A 21,851-nucleotide genomic window follows, 5' to 3' on the forward strand; every position below is an offset into this window, starting at 1 on the left:
TTATTTAAAACCCTACTGAGAGGCAAAAGCAAACATACCATAGTATATTTTTGTCCAGAAATAGTGTTGTAAAATTCAGAGGTTTTATTTAAAATGTGAGGGTTAATGTTTTATCCTTGTTCTTTTTTTATGTCAGTTATTTCATAATTTCCATCTCTGTTAGATGCAGAAGGGCCAGTGGTCTTTTACTTTCTCTCACCATAAAACCTTTTATTTGGATGTTACAGGTTTGATGTTGTATTTCTTGATATATTTCATATAACCAGCAAGTGTGCAGAGGGAAAGTTCTTTGATCAGTACTTAGTTGTCTACCAGCTGAAATTCACTGCACTTCTGAGGAGACTTTCACCTACATCTAGGTACCATTCATTTCATGGGAAAGTGAACATGCAACCTTGTTTTGCAGTCACTTCTGTCCCTTTTATTAACAGAATACGGATGTTGTGTGTTATCTTTAATATCCCCTTCCTGATGCAAAGAATTTGAGATAGGATACAGTTATTCATCACATATCTCACACAATAAGAACTTCTGGGGTTTTCTAAATCCATATTTGAACTTTTTTTGTAAAAAAGATAATTTTCCCAGGAATCTGTTTTGGAATTTGTTAGAAAATTCCTGGTTAAATTAGAGTATGGTGAAGGAGCTATTTATTTTGTTTAGGCTTTAACTGCTGTTACTCCCTTTTTTGTGGAAAATGGGTGTTCTTATTTGAGGACAATTACAGGTATCAGAGTCATAAAAAAATATAATGTCAATTCTTTTGAAGTGTTTTAGCATGTCAAAAATAAAAGGAAAATTCTTTCAGAAAGCCTTAATCTGTAGGTACTCATAGCATATACTGCACAAACTTAATCTTTGCTCTTAATATCATAAAAAATAAACTGCCAGTTGTTCTGTGCATAGTTGACCACAAATGTATTTAAAAAACCACACATACTGTTTTTATCAAATGAAAACTTCCTGCTCTGCCTCCCCACCCCCAGTCTTATGCATGCATATCTTTGTTAGAGAGCTTACCTTTGGATATCTTGGTTTTGGTTAACTTTCTGTATTTCATCTGATTTCATTTTAATTTCACTGAAGTTGACAACAGAGACAATTCAGTCAGTCTTTCTGTTCAGAATGGGTCTGATTTACTTTCAGAGTGACATTCCATTTAACCTGAATGCTCTGGATGTCTTAAGTTGTGAATGTTTCCCTGTATTTTTTCTTACCTTTCCAATACTGTGTTGCTTCATGACTTTACACTATTAAATGTCACCTATGTTTAGGAACAATTTCAATATACCATTAAATTATTATTATTGCTGTAAAACTTTACATTTTTTAGATAACTGCTTCTTTTTCCCTTTAGTGTATTCTATACATACCAGAATTTCAATTTATACTTTGAATATATTGAAAAATATATGCTCAGATCTTTATCACTCACTGTGAAGCTGATGAACTAATTGAATTAATAACTGTTATCTAAAATATGCTGTCATAAAGAGTTAAGTGTTTAAAATATTTCTACTCATATTTTACTCATAATTTTGAGTGCCCAGAAAAGGAGGAATCTGTCTTCCGGGAATACTTTTCCTAAGTAAGTATTCCATACACGACATACCAGCTTATTCTTTGATGTTCTAAATGACTTTACATCTAATTCTTGCACATCTTTGAGAGTAAGGTAACTTGCTGAATTGCCCGTTTCTGTCCCAGTGTTTTGGAATTTCTTTGTCAAGCACTTGCTATTGTGCTGTTGTCTATTCAAGAACCTGAAACTGAGAATTTTAGGTGCAGCAGAACCCCTGTGGTGTTTGGATGTGGTAATGTTGCTTATTCTGGATAGCCTTCGTCTTCCTGATAGGAGTAAGAGCATAAATCTGATCCTGTGCCATCTATTTATATGATTCAGAGTTTTTTTTCCTTGTAGATTACTGTGTCAGAGCATACATTTTAATATTATTTTTAGTTATTTTAATCCTTCGTTGGTTGTTTCTCTGTCCTTTTTATATAAAATTTGTAAACTAAGAATGTTTCTATTTTTTGAGGTGCTTTTTAAATTCCAATGAGTGGTTATTGTATTGTCTAAATTTATCAGATTGAGGTTGTGTCATATGAATATGGTGCATATGATACTCACAATACTTAGTTGTTTTAAGTGCATGTCCAGCAACCCTCTTAAAGTGTCTACAGGTGGTTTAGGCTCAGACTCCAGAATTCTCTCATGGACCCCTTTTACTTGCTTTTCCTTTCATACCACTGTCACATTTATCTTCAGAAGTTGGAAGTTAGAAGTAAAAGGTTTATGTACTCCTTTTGCTGCTGTATTCATGATTAGAAAATAAAATCAATCTGTAAAAAGATTGGAATTATTAGGAGTAGTAAAAGAAGTGGAAATTAGAGCCCTATGAGAATATTAAGAATGGTACTGTGGATGACAGTTTACTGTCAGAGCCCAGTTTACTTGTCAGTTGTTCCTAGAACATACTGCTCAGAAAAAGGTCTGCAGAGATAAACTTAACTGTGTAAAGCAAGCAGTGTGTTATGCCCTGCAGCTCTGCATGGGCCACTTCTTTACACACAGAACTGTTTTCAGATCTACTGAAAATTCAGAAATATGAAGGATTGATTATGGAAGATTCTATGTATAGGTAAACTCACATTTTTCTCTTCTGAGCTTTTTTGTTACTACTGGGAAATAGTTACCTAGTAAGGCTCTTCTACTTCCTTTAGGGTTTGAAGTCCAGTTTCCTTTTAATACATTATCTAATAGTTGTTCCTGTAATAAGATCTGAGAAATAAATAAGGTATTTTATGTTACAGCAGAGTTAATTTAGTCTTGAATTAAAAAGTGAATATAAAATAAATTAAGAAATTCAATTACTAGAACAAAAGTGAGTATATAGAGTTTGCTAAGTACCAAAAAAATGGATTTTTTTCAGCAAGGTGATTAGGCTATTATTTTTATAGCCAAATAATGGTTAAATAGTTTTTTTCACTGCTTGCCTAGAAGGTGTGTATCTTTTTTTTTTTTTTTTCCTGACAAGCATGTTTCCTATTCTAATCTGCAGCTGATTCCTAAAGAAAAAAATGAGTCAGCCTTGGTGCTGCTGAATCCCTTTTTTTTTTTTTTTTTTCTTCCTCTTTAGCTTTTCTCTTTTAGGTTTGATTTGTCTGTGGAATGTAATCCCTTCAGTGTTCTTTCCTATGTATGTATGCATTCCTGTGCATAGACATATATTGTGAGGTACATTACTAAGAGCTTACTTATACTGAGATACTGACCAGAATAGTTCTGACTTGCAAATTGTATCAGTACAGGAAGTTATTCTGAAATAGTGGTGTTTTAAATTCATACCTAAACTTGTTTGTCACTCACTTCCCTTCTAGGCCGGTGTTGATTTAACACTATTATACTGTTAAGGAAATGTTAAGGAAACTCAGAGTAATGTTACCTTCTGTTTGTTTCCTTGTATTCTATATTTAGTTTCATGATAACGGAAGTCAGTAGCAACCACTTTAAGTTGACTAACACAGTATTTTATTTTTTTTAATGTGGCTTTCCATGATAGTTTTACTTTCTAGTGTGAAGAAAGCCTTGAGAGCTGTGTGGCTAGAAAAAAATTTCTGTCTCAGGACTTACTAGACTTGAGTAAAGGGAGCTTTTCAAGCTTATAAATAACAGAAATAAAGTACAGGCAGTAGGATGTAGTTATAACTGGAAAGAAGATCCCACCATTGCAATGGCCAGATCACTGGTGAGTGTCTGTAGTGGTGTGAAAGTTGTTGGGGAATGGAAGAAAGGAGAGGATCACCGGAGTCTTTCAGCACCCTATTCATCATCTCATTTTCATTTGATTTTATCACATGGGACAAATGTTTGTTTACAAATATCAGGGAATGATCAGAGATGGAGCTTAAGACAAATTCAGTACCAGGCTGAACAGCTGGCTTCTCTTCCAACTTACTGTAAGACAGCATCTATCAACTAGTGTAATTAGTGCAATTGGCTGAGAAAGATCTCTTTTTATACTGTGAAAGTCTTGTATTTTAATTCAGGTAGATAATGGATACAGTGAGTGTGTAACTTCTGCATATAATTGACATTTCTATAAAAGACTCAGCTTTTGTATTTTTAACTGCATTTGCAAAATACTGTTTAGGTTAAATAACAAACGTTCAGCAATTATCTCAGAAAAGGAAACTGCAAATTTGTGAGTAACTCTTCATCATAAATCTTGCCCCCAAACGTGTTATGGACAAACTACTAAAGTGGGATATGATCTGAGTTCCATTTCATTTAAAACAGAGTTGGATTAGGTCGACCTTACGAGGACTGAAGAGTGTCTGAACCCTGAGAAACTGTGAAGACTGGGAATATTCTCTTGGTATCAGGAATGTGAAGTGGTGGTTTGCTGTGTTTGCTTTTTGGGGTTTTTTTTTAGACAGTGCCCAAAATAACCACTGGAAAGATAGTTGCATAATAATTGCATAGCATTCAAAAATAATTTTTGTTTGTGTATAGAGAACAAGTTAATATCTCTTCTTCATTTCTTGTTTTTGTTACATTTTGTGATGCTTCCAAAGCAGTGCGTCCACATGATCACTTTGTGTCCCTGAAACTGAGTAGATAACAGAAAGATCCAAGGAAGTTCTGTTTCAGACATTTTACTTTCCCAAGATTTCCAGGGAGCTAAAAGATAAAACAGTTGAGCAGGAACAGATCAAAGTGTCCCAAGTAATGTGTACTTGGCAATCTGTTTATTGTGCTATTCCTCCCATGGGGTTCTCTAAGATTGCATTGAGTGGTTTAAGTAGTATGTAATTGAACTGATCATATACTAATTTAGAAGATGAAAACACAAATGCCCACCAGCAAATAATTCCTTTGACAAATAGAAGGAATCAGTATTTGTTTCAAACTCTGTAAAGATTCAGCCTTGAGTCAATGATGGTAGCATTTTCTACTGAAAGGAGGGAGGAGTTTAGGTTTATTAGGAGTAGTACAAAGCATGCATACGTGCACACGTATGCAAAATTTTGGCTATCTTAACAGGTGCCAGGTTCCACTGTCTTATTGGTCATCATAGTTTTAGAACACCCAAGACAAATCCAAGCTCTTTATATTAAAATAATTTTTCACTTTCTGATTTTAAAAGTTGCCAGCATGTTCTGTGCATTATTCCAAAGTGTACATTGAAATTTTTTTCTTATATCTGCACATTCTCACACATGTGCTCGGGATTTGTTCTGTGTAGTTTGTTTCTAACTGTGGTTGGAATATTTTTAAAAAATAATCTTCTGACAGATAAATGTTGGTGTAGGGGAAGCATGTGTTTGAGCATGTTGGTGTGTATGGACAGTTGTTGTGCACTTACATATTGTACTGAAATGACCAGATACAAAAGAATACTTTCAACGATAGTTCATGCACATAAATTTTTGCTGAATACTTGAAAAATACAAAAATGTGTGCTTCTGAAGCACAGCTTTAGAATGCTCCCTTTAGTCCCTAGAACTACTTAGTGCACATTTTGGTGCATATAGATAAAGTCTGGAGCAAGGGAGACATACCGTTGGTGGAAGAGGGTCAAGTTAGAGGATATTTAAGCAAACTGAACATACATAAGTCTACGAGGCCTGACAGGATGCATACATGAGTGCTGAGGGACCTGGCAGATGTCATTGCAAGGCCACTTTTGATTATCTTCCAATGATCATGGTGACTGTGAGAGGTGCCTGAGGTCTGAAGGAAAGCAAATGTCATTCCTGTCTTCAAAAAGAGCAAGAGGAAAGACTCAGGTAACTACAGAACAGTCAGCCACACCTTGATCCCTGTGAAGGTGACAGAGCAACTAATTCTGGAAACCATTTCCATGTATGCAAAGGATGAAAAGAGAACTGCGGTTAAGCAGCATGGGTCCACACAGGTGAAATCATGTTTGACCAACCTGAAGGGAGGGTATAAAGAAGATGGGGCCAGGCTCTTTTCAGTGGTGTCCAGTGGCAGGACCAGAGATGATAGGCACAAACCGAAACACAGGAGGTTCCCCCTGAACATCAGGAAACACTCTTTCACTGTGAGGGTGGCTGAGCCCTGGCACAGGTTGCCCAGAGAGGTTGTGGAGTCTCTATCCTTGGAGATACTCAAAAGCTGCCTGGACATGGTTCTGGACAACTGGCTGTAGGTGGCCCTGCTTGAGCTGGGGGTGTTGGATGAGATGACCTCCAGAGGTGCCTTCAAATGTCAACCAGTCTGTGATTCTGTGGAATAGATCTGAGACTTCCTCATTAAATAGAGGAAGACAATTCTCAGATTTATTTTATCCACTATAGCCAGTAGAAGGAATAGAAGGAGAATGCACAAAAGTTGAAACTGTAATTAGTATATTTACACATATAAGTTAATTTACAGTCAGTGCTGCTTAAGTTGGATTGTGTATGATGCCTGGATACTTCTTCAGATGACATGTAGCTTTTTACTTACTTTTGAACTGTTATGTTCTGTGTTGCAAGGAGCGTTGCTTTTCAGGGGATTTTCAAATTCTATACAGAAAATACTGAATTAAGTGCAGAGCACAAGAAGACAAAAAGATCCACTGCCCTTTATAGCTTTCTGGTGTCTAGTTTCTCACAGAAGTGAAAATGCTGAAGACTGGCAGCTTTTATAGAACAGACTCTCCTTGAGAAGAGAGGCAGTGAGATTCTTTTCCTTGACAGAGTTTTCTCAGTGACAGGTGGAGCGTTTATTGCTGCTGGAGTGGGGGTGGGGGGTGCTACTTTGGAGGAAAATGTCTTGAGCCTTACACTGTCTTATAAAGATGAGCATTAGCATTGCTGCATCATAGTGGTCCTCATTGAAGTGCAAAAAGGAGGCCTTTCCTAAGAAATCTGGTCCATTTGATGCACTTCAGGTGTGCTTTAAGAGTCCTAAATTAAGATTGGTTTCCATTAATGGGTTGTGAATCTGGAATGGCGATTATGAACCAAACAATATGGGCCTAAGCAGAAAAGCTTGGAAATTGCTGACTTGTTTTGTCAACTGTTATTGTCTGGATTCTGATGCATACCTAGAAGTTTAAGTCACATCATTACTGAACTAATACTACCTTTTGTAACATATATAACTTTTTTGTGTGCCTTAATTATGCAAATAGCGTTGTTCGGTGTTTTTATCTACATTTGGGAGCGTGTAGTTGGTTGGATTCAGTGGCGCTGGTATTTTTCAACATGTTGTGAATTTATAAACATTTTGGGAAGATGCACCACTAACATAAATTTCCATTCTTTTCCTCTGTCAGGAAGAAGGAAATATCAAAGAAATTGCAATAACTCACCATGTAAAGGAAGGGCATGAGAAAGCAGACCCTTCACAGTTTGAACTTCTGAAAGTACTAGGACAAGGATCCTTTGGAAAGGTTGGTAACTGAATGCTTGATGAGCCAATTATTCAGGAATATAGTACTGGATAATATTAGGAGTGAAATATTTAGAACAGTCACAATCTTGCATTAAGGCAATGTTGCAAGTGAAAACTGCTTTCTAAATCAGTGCTAACTAGCCACTGTAATTGTGGCAGATCCTTTTAAAGCAGTAGATTTTTTTTTCTAGTTTGTATGATATGTAGATCTCAATGTTCCATAGAAAAATTGGCTTGATATGAAATAATTGGTTATTCACTGTTAAAACAGAATGTCATTTTTTCTATAACTACTACTCTTCTATGTTTCAGAGGGCAAGGGTTGACAGGTTTTTTAGTAAGTGTTCCTAGTTGCTAACTTGCTAATGGTAGGTCATCACAGGTACAGAAGCTATAGGCAGAATCTATTTTTGTAGCAGATTGTAACAAACAAATTTTAGACAATAATGGCTGCTGAAGAAAACATGATATACTGTAGTTGTGTTCATGCTAGGCATTATCTATCATTATTTGGTTAAGGCACAACATACCTTGATATTTATTTGAAGCTCTGTTAAAGACTCAATGTTTCTGGCATTTAGTGAGTACTGTCCACACTGACATCTTAATTTAGGTGTACATGATTCATGCTTTTACTTGCCCAAATCCAACTTGGAAGCAAAATATTAACTTCATGTGGCAAGACAGATCATTGATACAGAGTGGAATATTCAGTGTAAGACAACAGAGCCTTTACATCTATTTTGAACCTTAACTGCAATTCTGAATGATGTTAAGCTCTAGTGTATAATGCCAAATCCATCTTAGATATGGGGGAAAATGAGAATAATTGATCCAATTCTCTCTTGTGGTAGGAAATTACTCTTAGTCACATTACTGGAGTAGCACTTCCAGTTAAGCCTGGAAATCTAGATGTTTAGAAATACAGAAATTTTCTACTCAAACTAGTAAGAATTCACTGAGAAACATGATTCCAAAGGTGATTTCCTATGTTGTTTGATTTCATCCAGAACCATAACCAAGTTTTTATTTGGAAATCTTCAGATCAGAAGTAAACCATTCAGGGGGAAGGAAATGTAAGCTAATAAACAATAATTTCAACAATCCCTTTTATTTTCTTGATAATACTAAGTTCAATACTATAACTGAGGGGACAAGTTTTGAAAAAGCAAAAATAATTAACTGTCAAGCTGACTCAAAGTATTACAAAAATGCCAATCTTATTCTCAGTTGTTTTAGCTTTTATGGAAAAAGCATTAATATTACAAAGCCCATAATCCCTCCTTTCTATTAGTTTCAGAATATGTTGCTACTTCCCATTCAGTTTAAAATTATTAATTCTGCATGCTTTTCAAGGTCTCTTGAAAATATTCTGGTAATCTCTGGATAATGCAAAAGGATGTTAACATAAGTGAGAATTGGATACAAAAACAGACATAAAACTAATTTCATATAACATGTTTAACATTCTCATATACCACAACATGTTTCTGTGCTTTTTCATAAATAACCATAAATAAATAACCAGAAAACTATGGCATTTCTTCATTTCTAAATCTAAAATTTGGGTCTACTGGAATTCATTCTGTATTAAAGATATTAAAACCAATCCCACTCAATAAATCCCATTACACTAAAGAAGGAAATGAAACACACTTTAAATTAGGTTGGTTGTCCTTTATGGGTATATGCAAAACTCATCCAAAGCATGTCATAAAAATACGGGTTTGACACAATTTTATAGGTTATTCTTTTAAAAAATATTTTGTTATGCATTGATTAATATAGTTTTCTGGATCAACTTTTGTATGTACATTTATCTTCATATCCAACAATCATTGTATTAGCACTTTTGCTGTGCCATCTTATGAATTTTAATAAGATAAAACTATTTAGAGATTAATATTAAAAAGCTGAACTCTGTTTCAAATTTCAGCTGAGAGAGTCCAATCATACTTACTTTTACTCACTGAAATCAATTCAGTTAAACCAAAGTTAATTTGGCAGACTGTCTTGAATGAACGTTTTAGATTATGAAATGAAGGAATAGTAGGAAAAAATGCAAAGAAATTTTTCTTGGTCTTTGAAGAATCCTAAACTCAAGGAAGCTAATAATCGTATTGGGAGAAATTATAAGGTTGAGTTTCATTGAAATAATACTGACTACTTGAATTTCATAGCAAAGTATATTGATCTGGCTTGTCTTTATTTTCTTTTAAGAATTATTTTTAATTTTCAATGCAGGTCTTTCTTGTCAAAAAAATCTCAGGATCAGATGCTAGACAGCTTTATGCAATGAAGGTGTTGAAAAAGGCCACCTTGAAAGGTAAGCACAGATTAGAGAGGGGGCCAGGAATGAATCAGGGACATTATAACAAAACTTTGTATTTACACATGCTGTTCTACAGATTTTGTCTTAGAACTTTTTTCTATCTAACAGCAGATATCAGAATACACTGCCTTGTATTGTTAGCCCAGGAGGATCAAATAAACAGTACTATATTGAAAGTTATAGGGGAAAGGAGGTTCCTTTCCATGAGAAGTTCGTTAGGTGATGGTGGTTTAATAGACTAGTTGTGTTACATCTGCCACCTGACTTGCCCCTGAGCTGCTGTTATTTGAAACTTAATATCCTTCCTTTTTTCATTTGCTGTGTATCACCAAGGTTACAGTTAATGCCTTTTGCTCAGTTTATATTTAGGTCATGATATTTAAAAGTGCTTTATATCAGCTGTCTTATTCTAAAAGTTCTAAGCACAGGCATTTAAGTCTTGCTTTAAAACAGAAGTATACCATACATTTTCCCAAAACTCTTTCTGCTTGTTCTGGGTGTAGAATATATTTGATCTAAGTTAATCACCTAAGTTACTTGAGCAAAAATGAGTTGTAAATTGTTTGTTTCTTATTTGTTTTTGGTCTTGAACGGTATCAGTAACAAAATAAGTTTAAATCTGAACAATCTCGGTTCTATCCTGAAGAATTATGTAAGAAAAAAGATATAATGTATTTTTTACTGTAGTTTAAAATGAAAGTGATTGTTCACACTAATCCCTTAACCAGAATGTATTTGTTGCTTTATGCCATTGTTTAATACTTCTATTTGTAGTTCTTCTAACTCATGACTGCACTGAAATTGTAATGATAATACTTGTAGTACATCATCTATGTTACTAGTTATAATACTGATCTACAACTTTAACATAATAGTTTAATCTGAAAAAATTCATATAAAGATGGAGGGAACGAAAAGTCACATTGAATTGTGAACTACTGCTAAAATGTTGAATCTGAAATTTTTCTGCCTAAGATCTAGCCCTGAATACTTATCTCGCAAATCTCATTATATATCACTTTCACATAAAACTGAAGGTGTAAGTGTTTTTGAACAGTTTCCTATATTTTGATTCCTCTGTGTTTTATGGCATGTGTTATTCTCATTATTTACTTCCTATTTTTGTGAAATTGATTTCCACTCATTTAAGTTACTTTGATATCCTCAGTAGCCTTTCATTCTCCAGCCTGTTAATAGCTCAGAACTGGAGTCAAAGGTCATTCAGCAGTTGCTTTTTTAAGATATTTGAGGGCTTCTCTCCATCACCTTTTGATTGTGGTTTAACCTTACGTGTTTAAATTACAGTCCAAGCTGTGGATCTAGTTTTGCCTACAGATGGCCCAGACTGATAAATGCTGAAATTGGAAGCTTGACTTTTCATTGGAAAAGGAGAGTCTTTGAGGTAGTAAGAATTCAAGGATGCAAAATGAGCAGAAAAGTGACACTTAACAGGAGAATGACACGCTTTTTAAAACTTTATCTGAATTTTCAGATGCTTTTGAGTGTCTTTTGGTTGCAATTTGTGTTTTAGGAAGAGCAGAGTTGCAAGCAAAGGAAGGTTACTTTTGAAATCTGAATATATTAACTGAAAGTATTTTTACCATAACTGCAACATTTTTTGAGATCTAATATTGTAATTTTAAATTACACTGTAATTAAACACTGTATTACTTGGATTTGTCTAAGGTTCTTTAGCTCTTTCAAATCTATTTCATAAAGTTACTTCTGTGTTCTAAAATGAAAGATAAAAATGCCCTTTAATATTGCTTCTTAATCGAAGGCAGTGTGCATGATTCACAAATCAAATTTAGAGAGAATATTTTCATAGGAATGCAACTATATTAGCCAGAACACATTGATGTAACTGCACAGACCAACCTTTTAATGTTTAGAGCAAATCCAAGAATATACACATACAACTTTGTTTAGAGCGGAGACTAGTTTATTAATACACTCTGATAGAAGGTGTCATCTTTCAGTGCCTCTTTATGATGGGAGAGAAACAGGGCCAAATCATTGCTAGAGAGTCCAGCATCAAATGTATTAATAAAAATCAGTACTTCCAGCAGCACACATAGGGAAACTAGTCAACAAAAGTCAGGATTTTACAACAAATAATGGCTAATACCAATGTCTGAAATGAACTCAGTTCCTTATACTTTTTTTGGTTGATATTTTGTAAATTGGAACTTCTCTAGCTTTTCAGAAATAAGGCTCGTTATCCATGTAACTGTTTCATAGATATAGGCACTTAGAAGTCTTTTGAAATTTATTATCAACTGGATCTGCCTTAATATTCTGAATTTTAATTTTGTGATTCATATGAACCTTTTAGACAGTGAAATTGCACAACTATCTTGAGACATTTTCATGATGTTAAATGTAAAGGTCAAAATTCAAATGTGATGTTTGCTCTGTGTTTGAACACTTATTTCATGTGCTTCCATTTTTAGTAATCTGTTCTGCAGGTAGATGGAAACCTGATAGCTTTATTTATTCTTGAAAACATATCTATATAGCTTTTTCACAAGTACCTGTATTGTAGGTGCCTGTTTCTAGGAAAAGGTAGCTAAACCTCTAAAAGACCCTTTTGCTGCTTGACTTTTTTTTTTCTTGCCTTGTTATGTTTTAGTATCTGAGAACTCGGGCTTGTTAACTGTACAAAGGAATGTCAGCAACTTAAACTTTGGACTGGACTTTGTTGCTCTGGGTGCTTCCTTCAAGAAGTTGTGACATTTGGGAAAGGGGCAGTAACAAAATGTAGAATAAGGGAAAGAAAGAGAAATGCAACGTCTTAAACCACTGTTAACAAACTCTACTAGCTCTCACCTGTGAGAGTTCTGAATTTTGTCTGCATCCTGGCTGTTTTGAAGCTTCACATGGGAACTAGGCACTGGCTGGAGTGGCAGGGGAATTGCCTAGGACAGCTGAAGCAAGTGCCATGCTCAGCTAACCATCTTGCCTGTATTCACGGATTGTCCACTCCATATGCAGGATATCTGTGTGCTTAGTTTAATCTATAGTGGCACAGGAGCAGATACATGTCCCATTCTGAGCCACCGCAGTGGGACAACACAGGCAGCTTGAGCAGTAACTGCTTCTGTTGCCTGATATACTCCTCCCTGCACACATTAAACCATTTTAAAATCAAAAATATCGTCTGAAGTACACACTACATCAGTTGAATGTTCTTTTTATTGTCAGTTCTTAATAAAGAAATTTCTTTAATTTTCCAAGTTATGAATGTACTTAATAGTGCAAGTTATCTGAATGAGTTAAACCAATATAAGCATCTTTATGATAGTATAATTGTATTTATGTTATAAGTTTGGTTTGTTATAACTTTAATTCTCCCTACTTTTCAACAGTAAAAACAATGGCTGTTTTCTATATGTAGGTGCAGCAGTTTTGCTCTACTGTTTAAAAGGTTAACTAAGTATAGAGCAGACTGAAGGGTGCTTATGTTTTCTCATGTGCTTTTAAGTTTATTTACCTAGTGTCATCTTTTGCCAGTAGCAGAAACTGAAGCAAATTAAAATGCATAGAGATTTATCAGAAAACTCTGCACTGTCTCAGATCAAATTGTCTCAAATCTCTTGTAAAGTATAGTGAGCTGCAGACAGTTATAACACTATGGGATACAGTGTGAAGTACATTAGGAAACATGAGAGAAATACTGATTCATCATGTAAATTTTGTTTGGCTTTTTTAGTTTTAATTTTCTCTTGCTCATGTTCTGTTGTAGTTCGAGATCGGGTTCGGACAAAAATGGAACGTGATATCCTAGTAGAAGTTAATCATCCTTTTATTGTCAAGTTACATTATGGTGAGTTGCGGAAAAATTCTTTTTTTTTTATATTGTAAAAATGGGTGCTTGTCAAGATAGTATGTAGTATTTGCTTTGTGGTTCAAGAATCACAGAAAATTAGTGTGCTATCTGAATCCTGATTGTGCAAAGACTTTCTGTGTAGTAATTCTCATGCAAAGTAAGCACATGGCTAACTTCATGCAGTGTTAAATCTTTATGACTCAGAGTCTGTAGCCCTTTGTTATTAAAAAGCAGTTATCTATTTATGTCTAGCCATTTTTTCCCAAAACCTCTTTATCTTTTGTATGACATTTACTTTTTAAAATTATTTCTTATCCTCGCTTTATGTACTCTATAGAAAACATACACAATGGCATTACTTCCGTTTGCATCAAAATTGTTGGGAAATATGTCCTTTAATTTTAATAGTATGGGAAGCCATAAGGAAATATTCATGTGGAGGGGGGAGGAAATCAGTACTCTTAACAGGTCATGCAGAAAGTAAACTGAAAAAAGATAAAGAACAGTTTCTGTTCTTTTTTTTTCATTTTATGGGGTTTTTTTCGGATCCTGTTTTTCCTATAGTTCAAAGCTGAGATCTGTATCACTCTCTGTGGCTTAAATAATGTAGCTTTCACTACTTTACTTGTCACTCTTTTGCAAACTGGACTAGATCTCCCTGTTAAGATGAGTTTCCAGAGGTTTTAGAATATGTGCATTAGTTAGTAATTTGCCCTTTTAAAGCTAGGCTTTTTACTTCCAAAATCTGGAATGAAATGCTGACTAACCTAAGTGTAGTTTATTTTTTTTAGAAATTCCATTGATAACTTGCTTTTTTTTCACATGGCATGGTCCATGATAAAGGAATAGATACTTAATTCATTTAAATAAATTCTTCCATAAAGGACAAAGAAGACTAATTCATTTTGATAATGAAAATAAGGGTGGATTATTGGGTATGTTATTCTTCCGATCATGGGTAAAATTAGACTATGTTTAATTTTTTTAATTGATCTTTTCAGCTTTTCAAACAGAAGGGAAGCTATATCTTATTTTGGATTTTCTCAGGGGAGGAGACTTGTTTACACGTTTATCCAAAGAGGTAAACTTTTTTAATTTGAAAATTGCCTATTGATATAATTTTACTATAATTTTTCTGTATTAGGAGAGTTTACTTTTTAAATTCAGTTTTCATTGAATAAAATTTTGACTACCTTTTTTATTAACCAGCTAGGTTTTTTGTTTGGTTGGGGTTTTTTGCACAAAGCAGTCACTTCATGAAAATGCTGTTGGTAATGTACATTGTTTCTGAAAAAAGGCTTAGACAAATTTTCTGCAAATTTTCTTCCTTTGCTACCATGTTTAAAGATGAGTCTCAGAGCATGGATTTATATAGAGAAATTCAAATTAACTGATTTATGTCTGGTTTTAATATCCTGAATTTAATGTCAGATTTGTTTTTTAATTATTTATATATGAACACAAAATTACATTATCTATAAATATCAAAAAAGCAAGAATTGTATTCCACTTATTTTAGTAATTTTCCAAACATGAACACTTTGCCTCTGTCATGCTGTTGATTATCTCTGTGTAGATATGTGAAATTATGACTTTGGAAAATTTTATTACCTCAAAATAATTTGATTATAACTCCTAAAATATTAACATTTCATATATCAATTTTTTTTTTTTTGCCATCACTCATGTGCAAAAACTTCCACATAGGATAAAGATACAAATATATCCAATGTATATCTGGTAATCAGAACTTGTAATTATAGCTGTCTTCCATTTTCCCATGCTGCAGAGTATCTGGGACAGTTAGATCACCACTGCAAAGCTATATGATTATTAAGAGGAGAGTAGAATGCAATGCATTTTGTGTATAGATATGTCATCATTTCTGTGCTGACTAGAAAAATTATTACATTTAATTCAGTGAAGCCATTCATTTCCCGCTGCTTCTTTTAGTTTGTTTTGCCACAGATAAGTAGAAATTATTAGTACTCCAAAACTGAGATACTTTTTTCTTAAAATCTGTAGTTCTTTCTTGATTCCCAAGAAAGACTGTATATCATTTTGCAGCTGCTGACTCTTTCATCTTGAGCCGCTCAAATTTTATAAGATTTAATATGATTAAATAAGAAATATTCATTATAGGTACCTGAATCTAAGCTAATTGTTTATAACCGATAGAGTGAAATGGGCATGCTGGATGCTTTTGATGTCATCCTCATATTAATTCATGTGATTTTAAAATAGATCAGATGAACCACAGCCTAAAAGTTCCTGCTTTTTTTCCCCGTTGACTACTGATTAATTCAGAGCTAGATGTCTACACTGCAGATGCTTAAGGTTAGGAGAGATGAATTCCATGCAATGTTTTTAAAGAACATAGTGTGGGTGTATTATCATCCTCATGAGATCTTTCATTATTTGAGCTTTTACATGTTTCTTACGGAGATTTCCCTTCTTGAATGTGTCTGTACTAAATATTGGCTCTTTTGTAGAAGTAACATCAGCAACAACCTTTTGTAAAAGCTTTGATACCACTTTCTCTCTTTAAACTGCTAAGGGGAAAATATATTTTATTCTTTGTTCTTAACTCTTGCTTAAAATGATGTTCATCTGTGCTCCCCATTGCCACTCTTTTTTTCTAGGTCCATATGCTGTATCTAAAGATATTTGTCTTAAATTCTCAAAAAAAAAAAAGCCAGAGCAGTAACTGCAGTAGAATCAAATGCAGGATTTTTATCATCTTCTAAATTCTCAGAAAGGTTTAACTAATGTTTTCTGTCAGTGGGTCACAAAAGTTGTTAATATAATTGGGACAACATGTTCATTTCATTGAACATAAACAGGGATTAGTTTATCTTCCTAACAGTAAATGTTGGATTGCTACCTGAGCTGTTACCCTTGCTCTTACATAGGCTATTTCCTTAGTTTACTCTTTTTGGTCTACCTTTTCTGCAGTTGTATCTTGGGCTGCATCTTGGGGTTTTTACCATCACTGTAACTTCTTTTTCATAGATATTAGAGACGGACTGCGCAAAACCAAGATGCATATGCTTTCCTTGTGTCTCTTTGTAGACAAAATGCAGGCATTTGGTCGTCTTTAGTCGATTTGTTGTCTGGAAATGAAATATTCATATCCAGTAAAGTGGTAGTCACATTCTTTAAATGCTTTACAAAAATTTTCAGTCCCACTACAATGTGTCTGTCTGTTCTCTTGAACAATCAGAAACAAGTAAGCTAATTTTTGTAGAAAGAATAATATATTGGCTTCAGAAGTTCTTTTTCAAGTATGTACTGTGAAATAGTATAGATTATAAAATTCTAGTTTTTGTCTAACCAAGAAATTTGCATTTCTAGGATTTTGCATAGGAATTAATTCAAGTACTATGAAGAACCATTCTGCAAAACCGCTGCTACCACTGTCTAGTTGGTGCTGGTGTAAGCTTTACAGATTTTACATGTAAAATATATGTTGTTTTGTTTTTTCAGGTGATGTTCACAGAAGACGATGTTAAATTTTACCTGGCAGAATTAGCACTTGCTTTAGACCATCTACATAGTCTTGGAATAATATACCGGGACCTAAAACCAGAAAAGTAAGACTCCTCTGAGGCAGATGCAGTGTATTAAATTAATTTCTATAGCACTTTGACTTACGCACTTCTCTTTCCAGCTGTAAAACTTCAGTAATTTACTATGTAAACTGAACAGGGGAGGAGGTAGGGGAAGCTTGTGTGCTATTTTAATTTAAAAGTTTGGATTTCATTTCCACTAGAACATGATCATCTAGTTTCTGTGGTATGCCAAGTGCTATAATCCATGTTACTTTAGAGAGTATACTGAAATACTCCTAGCAATAATTTTCCAGGTGTTTTAGGGTGTACAATGGAGAAGAGGTGGTCTTGGCCTTTTGTTTTTATCATTATTGTAGAATTTCTGGACTAGAGATAAACTTGGAGTAAATGTGTGATACAAAGTTACAGTTGAATGTTCTATCTTTCCATTTGAAAGCCTAACAGCAAACATTTTTTTTTCCCACACTGATTTTTAAAATGCACTGCCTTAAGAACAGAAAGGAGTTTAAATATTAAAGTAAAATACAAAAATAGTAAGTGACAGGCCTCATTTGGTGTATTGACAATGATGCAATTACACAGAAAACTTAAAATAAGCTTGAAGCTACAATTCCGCTATGGTGGTGTGTCTCAATATATTAGTCATCCATGCTTCATTCAAATGACTGAATACTATCTCCTGTTCATGTCTTTCCTCACATAATTTTTTATAGTTTTAGAAGATGTAAAGAAGAAAACTTCAGTGCTATCATCTGGAACATTTGAGCCTTTCAGATATAAATGTATGCTGTAGTGTTACTCTACCTGGAGGGAAATCTAAGTGACGGTGTAACGTGCATTTCTGTTGTGCTTAATCAGATCGTTAACATACTCTGATTCATTGCCAGGAAATCTGTAATAACTCTGAAGTCCCAGTGTCCTTGGTGATCCCACTTCTGTTATGGTTATGGAGAACCTGAAAAGTCTGTGTGGGATAACTGTCTCATGTAAAATATTGGTGGAAGAGAGCACAAACGAGTAACAAGTATCACAGAACCTGGCTGTTCCATGGAACTTCCATTAGGCTAGCTTGATATTTTGTGCATCTTCTGTGAAAATGACACAAATTTGAAAATGTTTAGCCCTGACTGACAAGAAGGGAAATATTCATACTAAATCAGAAATTTGGAGACTTTTGTCATGGGCTTGCATTTACAAATGAAAAGGGAATGAATTACATTTGAAGTTAGAGAGTGTTCTGTTAAGTAATTCTGAAGTGAGGAAAAATAAGCTTACTGGGTAGAAAAAGATCTTTAAAAAGCAAAGTGGGAGAACTTTTTGCTAACATTTACTTCCACGAGGAAAAGGGTGAAATAGTAATTGTCAGAAAACTAAATAGCTACTGCCTCAAACATAGTTTGTTCAGTGACACACTGTATGTGTCTATACCTATTTTAAAAGCCTTGGGTGTACCTGATTTTAAAACCTGTCAAAGGCTGAAATTACTTTCAAGTTATGGATGAGATAGATACAGCCTGTAAGAGTTCAGTACTGTACTGTGGATCTGTTTCCCACCATGGAAACTGCAAGGAGGAAAAGGGAGGGGTAGGGGAAATGGACAAGTACTGTGTGCCTGAGTTGTGTCTCATCCCCAGGATGAAACGCAGCTACACACAGGAGAAGCTGGAGGAACTAAGTCTGCTGTGTAGGTGGTGTTAGAGAGTCCTTGAATACTTTGCATGCTTTGAATTGCAGTTATACTCAATGGCAGTTAAGGGTAGTTGGCATCTAAGAGAAGTGTGGACTTTTTTGTGATCGAAATAAACAGGCGGAAGCACAAGACCTGCTATAAGTATAGCGCCTGTGGGTCCTGTCCTTTGGTAGAACATAAGAATATTTATTACTTGATGTTATTTGAAGAGGTCAACACCCTTTGAAACAGTAATTGCAAATGAATACTCATTCTGTATACATATGCAAACATACATTGTATTAACATGTTTTGCTCAGTTTAAGAGGACTATGTCTCTATTTTTAACAATTGTGATGACGCATGCTGCAGATGACCAAAACTGGAAGTTCAAGATAAATGTTACTACATACTGTGCTGAATTTAACCAAATTGTCAAATAAAATTCTGATATGCTGATGTTTCATAATCTTTAAAAAGAAGTAATTGAAGGAAAAGAAAATGTGTAGTTTCAGAGTATTTCCTCCTAGTGATTCATCTTCATGCATGTTCAAATCAGCTTGTCTTCATGTATGCTGTTCTGTTTATTCCTAAATGTTGTCAGTACATTGTCTGAAACAACAGTTAAAAGATATTTTAATTAGCTTGGTTTATTCTTCTTTCTTTTTTTTAGCATCCTGCTTGATGAGGAAGGACATATCAAATTGACAGGTGAATAATGGAAAATTGCAACACCTGGATTTTTTTCTGTTTGTAATAAAATCTTTTCATTTTCCTTTTTTTGGTAAAGCAATATGGTAAAATGAGTAGTTTTAATTGGTAGGTAATTTTTCTGTGGAGCAAATACTGTAATTAGTTCAAAATAAATGAAATATATAAATATTTAAATAAGATCTGCTTTACAAGTATAGCTGATGTTATGGACCTGTGATAATGTGGGGAGGGGAGGGAAATTTTGTAATTACCATATGTGTACAATATGGGTGTATATATAAATGGTACAAGCATCCCATTTCACATTATGGTGAAAGTATTAACCGTGAGTGATTTTAACAACAACAAAAAAATTACATTTAGAAATATTTTTTTTTTCTTCCAGATTTTGGCTTAAGTAAGGAATCAATTGATCACGAAAAAAAAGCCTACTCTTTCTGTGGAACAGTGGAATATATGGCACCAGAAGTCGTTAATAGACGAGGCCATACACAGAGTGCAGACTGGTGGTCTTTTGGTGTTTTAATGGTAGGTTTCTGGTAAACATAAAAAATAGCAAAACTGTGCTTTGCGAGGTTTGGTGTAACAAATAATAAACTTTAAGGTGAGCTTTAAATTAATTGTAACAATCAAAAAAAGTCCAGATTATATGAAATTAATAACACCACCACAGAGTTTGGATCAAGAACATGGACTAGGTCTTATATCAACACCAACAATATGCCATATTTTTGTTATTGTTAAATTGAAATATTTTCCTCTATTGTAGTTTGAATGTTACGGAGACTAAGACTTTACTCTTATTATACTTGAAGTATACTAAAGTATACAGGAAAAGCACTGTCTCTTCCAAGGTGGGGAAGAAATTTAGATCCAATTTTAAAATTTTAATTTACTCTCAAGTGGAAAAAAAATGACTGATAACTTTCTAATTAGTCTCCAGTGTAATTACAACGTAGTGCAATAATGGCAGCTGTTGCTCTCACATATTAAAATAATCTAAATGAGACTGAGCTGATATGAAATACAGTTGCTCAGTTCCTTATGGTGTTTCTGCAAGGATTTCTGTAAAGTTACAGAGTCGAGGGAAATAATGTGTGATTCAAATATGCTTTTGGGAAAGAAAAATCATGTTTTGTATTTTAGGAATGCTGAATGGCTTTTAATATTTATAATCTTTTTGTGCATTTTTGGCATAAAGATTAAATAATTGTCTTTTTAAAGGAAATGGTTTTGGTTTTTACTGCTGCTGCTACATATGACTGTAACAGTACAACTAATGTGTGCTCTTTGTAGTACAAGGACTCTTGTGTCTGAAAATAAGTCATCCTGTCACCTTTTAATCGTCTAGAATGCTGTTGTGATCTGAAAACTGACTATGTAAAAGTAGCACCTGATAACCAAACTCTGCAGACACACACCCTCACAACTGCACATCTTATCAATAAAAACACAATCAATTAAAAGATAATTCCAGTGTAATGGCAGAATATTTGTTGTTGATAACTCATAGTTAAACTTCAGCTTTACTTTATAAATCTGGAAAACATAATTTTGTGCTTATAAAATGCATATGTTAAAATTGAAAATTGCTGAAAGATGTTAGATGTGACTGGTGTAGCTTTCACAGACTAAGTGCACTGCATTTTAAACACTTTGGCTTCTACTTTGAATACATAAATACGACCTTAAAAAGCAAATTCTTTAGTATATGGAACACAGTGCAGTTTTCTCTAAGACATATTTTTGTTGCTTGCATTTCTAGTTTGCATGGCAATTTTCATAGACAATCTGTATGTATCTGCTCTTAAATCACTCTTAATTAGAATCTGTGTCGATTTGAGAATTCAAGTTGTTGGTGTGGTATGAGAAGTTATAGCATAGAAACGGACACTGGAAAGGTATCTCAACAAATCATTTGGCCTGTTTTTTCCTGCTGCTAGACACTAAGTATGTTTAAACCATCCTTGAGAAGTATATTCCAATTTTTCCTTTAAAACAGTGACTATTTTAAGGGATGCCAGACATCTAAAAAAATTCATTTGAAGTTTTCAGAAGCATTATACATTTGTTGAGGTACTCTGCTGCTGAAATAAAAGATGATAACTAGGGAAGGCCAATATTGGCTTATTCTTAAAGTACTATTAGCCTATTGATGTTGGAGTATAGTCTGGGGGGCTGGGGGCCAGGGACAAAGAACAAGTGTGCTGAGTTGTTAATACAAGTGTGTATGCTTGTGACAAATAGGAGCTCGCTAAAGAAACTTATTTCAAGCAAGTATAAACAAAACATGCAGCACTACAAATTTACCTTTATAAAAGTTT

General features: G+C 34.2%; 1 protein-coding gene across 2 annotated transcripts in view; it reads left to right on the top strand.

The window, feature by feature from the left end:
- RPS6KA3 (ribosomal protein S6 kinase A3) overlaps positions 1 to 21,851 on the top strand; it is a 79,854-nt gene that overhangs the window by 30,984 nt on the left and 27,019 nt on the right. For both annotated transcript variants that reach the window (XM_074906165.1, XM_074906155.1), the window contains exons 3-9: positions 7,293 to 7,409; positions 9,656 to 9,737; positions 13,489 to 13,569; positions 14,574 to 14,653; positions 17,059 to 17,165; positions 19,487 to 19,524; positions 19,913 to 20,055. In XM_074906165.1, the coding sequence (XP_074762266.1) occupies positions 7,293 to 7,409; positions 9,656 to 9,737; positions 13,489 to 13,569; positions 14,574 to 14,653; positions 17,059 to 17,165; positions 19,487 to 19,524; positions 19,913 to 20,055 (648 nt within the window). The remainder of the gene's footprint in view (positions 1 to 7,292; positions 7,410 to 9,655; positions 9,738 to 13,488; positions 13,570 to 14,573; positions 14,654 to 17,058; positions 17,166 to 19,486; positions 19,525 to 19,912; positions 20,056 to 21,851) is intronic.

This window comes from Athene noctua, chromosome 1 (genome assembly GCF_965140245.1).
Source record: "Athene noctua chromosome 1, bAthNoc1.hap1.1, whole genome shotgun sequence".
Taxonomy (NCBI): domain Eukaryota; kingdom Metazoa; phylum Chordata; class Aves; order Strigiformes; family Strigidae; genus Athene; species Athene noctua.